General features: G+C 40.8%; 1 protein-coding gene across 1 annotated transcript in view; it reads left to right on the top strand.

Moving 5' to 3' along the window:
- Positions 1–7,373, top strand: part of Taf4b (TAF4b RNA polymerase II, TATA box binding protein (TBP)-associated factor, 105kDa) — a 110,817-nt gene that overhangs the window by 874 nt on the left and 102,570 nt on the right. Inside the window, 1 exon segment of the mRNA XM_013014811.1 lies at positions 16–275. Coding sequence (XP_012870265.1) covers positions 16–275 — 260 coding nt within the window.

The raw sequence follows: 7,373 nt of genomic DNA, 5'->3' as shown, positions 1-7,373 counted from the left end.
TCCCGCGGCCGTCAGCGCCTCGGGCGCCGTGACCGTGGCCCCGGCGGCCTTGGGCGCCGTGGCCAAGGCTCCCCTGAGTGTCCGCGCGGAGCCCTTGGCGTCCCAGCCCTCGCGCGCTTCCGTGGGGACCTTGGTGACCAAAGTGGCTCCTGTCAGCGCCCTCCCGAAACTCAGCCTCGGTGGCCCCGCGCTGTCGGCGGCTCCGCAGCTGGTCACCGTGAAAGCCCCCAGCACCACGACCATCCAGTTGCCCGCCAACGTGCAGCTCCCTCCAGGTACGTGGCGCACCCCTCCACACCCCCCATCTCCTCGCCCCCGCCCCCCCTCCCCGCTCCATCCAGCTGTACCCGAAGCTGCAGCCCGCGGTGACACCGGCAGGCTCGCGATCCCGGATGGCCCAGCCTTGCAGGGAGCATGGGGAAATAGAAGTTTGAGCCAAAGGAAACCTTTTTTTGTTTGTTTGTTTGTTAACCATCATCCCGGCTTTGCCGGGAATGTACGGGAAGCAGTGATTCATTGGGGCTTAGGTTGAACTAACACCGCCCTCTTTGTGCCATCATCCCAGCGTTTGGTGTTGTAGGAAGGAATTCTTGTCACCTCAGGGCCAGCAGGAGCTTGAAGCAGCCTCTTCCATTGCGCCCTCGAGGTCCCTCCACCCATCAGCCCCGGGGAGACGAATGGGATCGCTACACAAAGTTCGTCTTCCGGGGAAACCAGACCCGAGTCTATTTTCCATCCTCCATTGGGATGCTAAAGAGAAAAGAAGTGTCTTTGTAAAAAGGTCTTGGAAGTCAAGAGTGAAAAAACAAAAAAAATCATGAAGAATACGTTTCTAGTTTCCCAGCGCCGGAAAACAAATGCTGCTTCCCGGAGCCATCTCCCGAGGTGCAGTGGTTTTAACTTTTAGATGGAAGAATCCCTATCCTAGGGCACAAGTGTGGGAGTTGACAAATACATCAGAGCCCAGTAGTAGTTATATTTGAAGTAATGTCTGAATGAATGCTCTTTTAATGAATCTTGCTTTGACTGCTTTATCCTACGGCATATTACTCTGTTAGGCGGTTTTCCATGGTTTTCATAAAGGTTTTGTTTTGTGTTAGTGTCCATATATTACATGTGTTGAATGAGGTTTGTTCTCTCATTTGTCTTGGCTGTATTGAAAGTTTCTTGGAATTTGTCTTCTCTTAATTTGCCTAGCAGAAACTAGAGCTTCCAACGTGCTGGTAGCTCAAAAAAAAAAAATCCAAGTCAAGAATACTTTAATGATGATAACTTTGATAGCAAAGAAATACAATCATTTATTCTAAAGATTACTTTGTTATCTTCTTGCAAAACAACAGCCCGTTTTTCCAGCTAATGCTATATTTAGTTGTTAATATCATGCACATTTAATCAAACTTTGTTTCAGTTTTATGTGATACATATGGTATCTAGACTTGTTAAAACTGTGCTGAAAATACCAGTTCAAAATTATCATCCTGCCTACACTCTTACATAGTTATAAATGTATTTGAATGAAATTGCAACTTAATTTGCTAAAATACACATTTGGTCTAGTCACTGAAATTCATTTAGAAACAGTCAAAACTTGTTAAGATAGAAAAATGATCAAGAATGACAACTTGATGCTGGGCACCGTGGCTCACGCCTGTAATCCTAGCTACTCAGGAGGCTGAGATCTGAGGATCACGGTTCAAAGCCAGCCTGGGCAAGAAAGTTCATAAGACTCTTATCTCCCAATAAACCACTAGAAAACCAGAAGTGGCGCTGTGGCTCAAGTGGTATAGCGCTAGCCTTGAGCTGAAGAGCTGAGGGACAGTGCCCAAGCCTAGAGTTCAAGCCCCAGGACTGACCAAAAAAAAAAAAAGGATGACAAATTGGAACAAATCACTTATGAGGGCTTTCTATGCTAGGCACTTTTAATAAAGTATATTATTTTATTCATTGGCCATATAGGGTAGGTAGCATTATAAGGGAAGAGGTCTCTAAGATGAAATAATTTGGCCAAGCCAGGTAGCTCTTAGGAGCTGGAGTGGATTTGAACCCAGATCTTTCTAACACTATTTTTTGGTCAGTTGTGGGGCTTGAATTCTGGGCCTGGGTGCTGTTCCTCAGCTCTGCAGCTCAAGGCTAGCACTCCACCACTTAAGCCACAGCAACACTTCCAGTTTTCTGGTGGTTTACTGGAGATCAGAGTCTCCCCGAATTTCGTGCTTTGAACTGTGATCCTCAGATCTCAGCCTCCTGAGTAGCTAGGATTATAGGCCTGAGCCACTGGGGCCCAGCCTTCTAACACTATTCTTTCTACAGCATTATGCTTACTCCGTGAGTATACAGTATTTTTATTATTAGTGCTAAAAGGTGATTTGTTTTATTGTTTTTTGTGCTGGTACTGGGGCTTGAACTCAGGGTCTTTGTTTATTCTGTGTAAAGCAGAATGTTAAAAAGTTATTCAAACATAATTTCCACATCACCAGAGGATTACCCTTAGCAATTTCATGGTATCTTTATTGCACCTCTCTAATTCTTCAGTTTTCTGGCTGCACAGTAGTTCATTTGTATTAATGTTCCATTGTTTTTTGACCTCTTTCCTATTGGTACTGGTCATGCTACTTTCTGCTATTGTAAATAATGCTGTAATAAACACCTTTGTTTTGTGCAGGCTTGTAAACATTTTTATAGGATTATCTACTAGTGCAATTGTTGGTTCAAATGATAATATTTCAATAAATACTGGTATACTTCCCCCAAAATATTGTTTAAATATATAATCCATGCCAGGTGCTGGTGGCTCATGCCTGTAATCCTGACTACTCAGGAGGCTGAGATCTGAGGATCATAGTTTGAAGCCAGCCTGGGCAGAAGTCTCTATGAGACTCTTGTCTCCAGTGAACCACTCAAAACTTGGAAGTGGCACTGTGGCTCAAGTGGTAGAGCACTAGCCTTGAGCACAAAGTGGCTCAGGGACAGTGTCCAACCCCTAAGTTGAAGACCCACACCAATATATATAAAATCCACAATGTTAATATTTAATTTAACAAACCTATTTGTGGAATTTAAGAAGTTATTTTCAAGCTTATTGTAATGGCAAATGACTCAACAGTTGAGTGGTCAGGGAAGGATGTAGGCTTTGAATATAGAGAAAAAGGAAGCTTGATGATACTACTTTTATACAGATTCTTTTCATTATTGGGTAATTATATCTGAAATGACTCTTGTTATCTCCAAGTGAATTAGGTATATGGTACATAATAGCTTGGAAAGTTTAGTACAGAATAAAGACTAGATGGTGTGCTATACAACTTTGTAGGTAACAAGGAACTTGGGGCCTTAGTCTTTACTGAAAAGGTGGAGTGTAACAATAAATGGCTGAATTGGCCTTGGAGTCTATTGACCTAGATGTAAATCCCAGCTACATGATTTTGTGATGTTTGGCAAGTTTATTAACTTTATTCTTCATGAGAGCATTCTTATCTCTATATGGCTTATAACTTCTTCCTGTAAGTATCGTTAAGGATTAAGTAAAGTTTACATGCCACAGAACTTTGGAATAACATTCATGTGGAACATAGTGGAATCTGGAATCTGTCAGGAGTGTCCTAACTGAACATCTTTTTTTTTGGGGGGGGGTCCGGTTGTGGGACCTGAACTCTGGGCCTGGGTGCTGTCCCTCAGCTCTTCAGCTCAAGGCTAGCACTCTACCACTTGAGCCACAGGGCCACTTCCGGCTTTTTTCTTTTTGCTTATGTGGTGCTGAGGAATCGAACCCAGGGTCTCACTCATGCAAGGCAAGCACTCTACCACTGAGCCACCTTCCCAGCCCCCTAACTGAACATCTTTACAGTACTTGGCTCAAGGCACTCTGTAATTGCTATTCATCTGAAATATGTTAGCGCACACTAAATTCTCAATAATCTAAAAGGATAGTTGTGATTTTCCCCCCTTCTGGTATGGGGCTTGAACTGTTTCTTGAGCTCTTGCTAAGCTATTTTGCTCTAGGCTGCCTACCACTTGAACCACATCTCCACTTCTGGGTTTTATTTTATTTTATTTTACAAATATTTCTTTATTGAGTTTTAAGTGACTACTTATGTTTCACAATATTGTGGCATAGTTATACTTAGCTAAAGTCAATTCTGGGTTTTAGTTGATTAATTTGACATAAGATGTTCACAGACTTTTTTCTGTTCAGGTTGGCTGAACTGAGGTTTTTTAGATCTCAGCTTCTGGAATAACTAGGATTACAAGGAAAAGTTGCCACCAGCATCAGTGGAAAGGGTAGATCTTTAACCTTAAGGAGAGTGTAGTGCATTGTTATGGCTGGACTGTCTTTGAACCACAATCCTCTGATCTCTATCTCCAAGTAGGTAGGATTATAGGCTTCAACCACTGCTCCAGGCTGAGTATTGGTAATACTTACTTTACAGAATGAGTTGGCATATTCTCTTCCATGTTTATTTTTTGGGAAGAGTTTGTGAAGGAGTAGTATAAATTTTTCGTTAAATGTTAATTAGACTTGACCAGTGAAGGCATCTTTATTTGTAAGGGTCTGTTGTCTCCTTCCCGAATGAGTTTCAGAATTTATGTATTTCTAGTAGCAGTAGTTTTATGCATTTCTAAATTATTTAATTTAGTGTTACAATTGTTTAGTCCTCTTCTGTGTGGTTAGCAGTACAGTCTCTTTTTCTTGTTAGTGTTGGGATTGAACTCAGGGCCTTTTATTATTTTCTTTAATCATTGAGTAGTTGTACAAAGGTGTTTCGGTTCAGTGTCACATGGACTTCTTTATTTGTTCCTGTGAAATATAGCTACCACTTGAAGTTACTTTCTTAGCCTTGTGTAGGTTTCTGTCTACCATTTACTTTGTGCTCTTATTTGTTGTAGTTCAAAAAACACAGTTGTATCCATATAAAATTGTTTTTCTTAAATCAGTTAAGATAAGAAAGAAGTAAAGTGCACTTTATGTTGTCAAATCACAAAATTACCTTCCAGTGCTATTTGTTCTTTCAGATTACTCTCTGGGGTCACTTGTCTTGAGTCTGACAGGGTTTATTTGGTATTTCTTTTCTTTCTTTTTTTGGGTTCGGTCATGGGGTCTGAACTTTGGGCCTGGGCGCTGTCCCTCAGCTCTTCAGCTCAAGGCTAGTGCTCTACCACTTGAGCCACAGCACCACTTCCGGTTTTTTTCTTTTTGCTTATGTGGTACTGAGGAATCGAACCCATGGCCTCGAGCATGCAAGGTAAGCGCTGTACCACTGAGCCACCTTCCCAGCCCATATTTGGTATTTTTTATATGATGTATCTGCCTGCAGTGAATTCTCTCAGTTTTTGTTTATCTGAGAGTTTCTTTATTTTGCCTTTAGTTTGTCTTTTTAAAAATTGTTACTTATCTTTGTTTTTCCAGTTGAAACTCCATTGTTGAGTCCATCTTATGAACTCATTTCTGTTACTGTGCTTATTAATTATAGAATTTTCTTTTTTTCTGTGTAATGAAAACTGAACCCACAGCCTCATGCATACTTAGCAAGGACCCTAATACTGAGCTATACTCCCAACCTTTCATTTATTTTTAAAGACATATCTACAGTTTTAAAATTTTCCCCTCCCTTTTCCCTACCTTCAGGACAAAGGGTCTTTGTCCAGGCTCGTCTCTCTTAACCTCCTTTTCTTAAATGGTTCTCCTGGCTCAGCCTCCTAAGTAGCTGAGACTGGAGGCATGTACCACAATACACAGCTTCTAGTGACCTTCTTTATTTGTGATATCATGGTATTTTCCTTTGTTTCTTCAAAGTTTCCTTTCAGTCCTTTGATAATACTAATCAGTGTTCAGTGATTGTTCTTGACTCTTTGTCAGTTAAATCTATGTCTGTATCCCCTCAAAAGGGGTTCTGTTGCCTGTTTCCCTATGCCTTTTAGGCAATATTATTAGCAACTTTAGATACTGGTTCCCATGGAAGTAGGTGTATTTTCATTTACGAGAATTTTTTTTTTTTTGGTGGGTCGTGGGGCTTGAACTCTGGGCCTGGGCGCTGTTCCTGTGCTCTTCAGCTCAAAGCAAGTGCTCTACTGTTTGAGCCACAGCACCACTTCCTATTTTTGTTTACTGAATAGACTACATATAATGATCTGTTTTCCTCCACATAAGAAGTCTCTATGTTGCTTCTCAGAGGACACCCCCGAGCATGAGTAATGCCATCTTTAGCAGGGCTCTTTGTTTCCTTATTCCTGACTCAGATATTAGGATTCACTCATTGCTTGCTGATTGCCTATTGTTTTCAGCAATGCCCTTACGGCCTAAGTTGTTCCATAGTCTAATCCTTTGGAAATTTAGACTTCTTTACAGTAATAGTTTTTGAGGCAAATGTTTGAGGTTTGTTCTGACCCCATAAGGGTCCTGCTTAGTTGTCTTTTTAGTTCTCTAGTAAAGTAATAGACTTAGGGTTTAGCTTGTCTCTGGATAGCTTGTCTCTTGATAGCTCAATTGTAAGTCAGGCTCAGAAACAAAGGGCACATGTTCGCAGATGTGTTAGATTGGGCCATATATGTGAAATACAACCTGACTGAATTATGGTTTACCCGAGTGGATTCCAGTGGTGTAATAATGAATTGACAGTTTAACAAAACGAATAGTAGGAAGTAGAAATAGGTTTTGTCTGAGGGGGGTTAGACTTAAGAGTTGGGCAAACAGATGGATAAAAAGATAGTAGGTGAACATAGTCATAATATTCAAATGTGAAAATCAGGTAACTTGAGGGGATGGGTAGGATTTGAATAGATTGGGGGTAAAATGAAGGAAAGGGTGACAGTGATCAAGATGTATTGTACTCATAAATTGACAAGTTGAATTGAAACATTTTTGAATAATTGTTGAAGATAATAAAAATAGCTCAGTTGTATTTGAGAATGTTCTTAACTTTGAGCTTTGTCATAATCAAATATATTATGAAGAAGTTCAACCTAAGGATGTTTCCTTTATTGAGGATATTTATCATTTCCTTTAGTGCCTATATTTGGAGCAGCATCAGAACTGCGGCATGCTTTTACAAAAAAAAAAAAATAAAATCTTTTTAGTTGTAGGGTATTAGATAGGCCTAGGTGGTACTCTAATCTTCCCTGCTTGCCTCTTAACATGGAACTCTGAAAAAGAGTTGAAGTATGGTACCCAAGTATGCTTATTGTACCGTCTTTGAAGTAGAGCTTTTATTAATTAATTAATTAAAAATGAGTGAGGGTTAGTGAAAAAAGTGAGCTTCAGAAATTTAGGATGTATTTTTCTTCTTCACTGGGAGGGTGGGACTTGGGTTTAGGGAGGGTGAGAAATGTTAGAGTTTGTTCTTTCCAGGGAAGACACCTTGGCCTTTGACTGGGAACTA

The sequence above is a fragment of the Dipodomys ordii genome, unplaced genomic scaffold, assembly GCF_000151885.1.
Source record: "Dipodomys ordii isolate 6190 unplaced genomic scaffold, Dord_2.0 Scaffold25, whole genome shotgun sequence".
Taxonomy (NCBI): Eukaryota; Metazoa; Chordata; class Mammalia; order Rodentia; family Heteromyidae; genus Dipodomys; species Dipodomys ordii.
The sequence above is the reverse complement of the archived record's forward strand: the minus strand, read 5'-3'. Positions and strand labels throughout refer to the sequence as shown.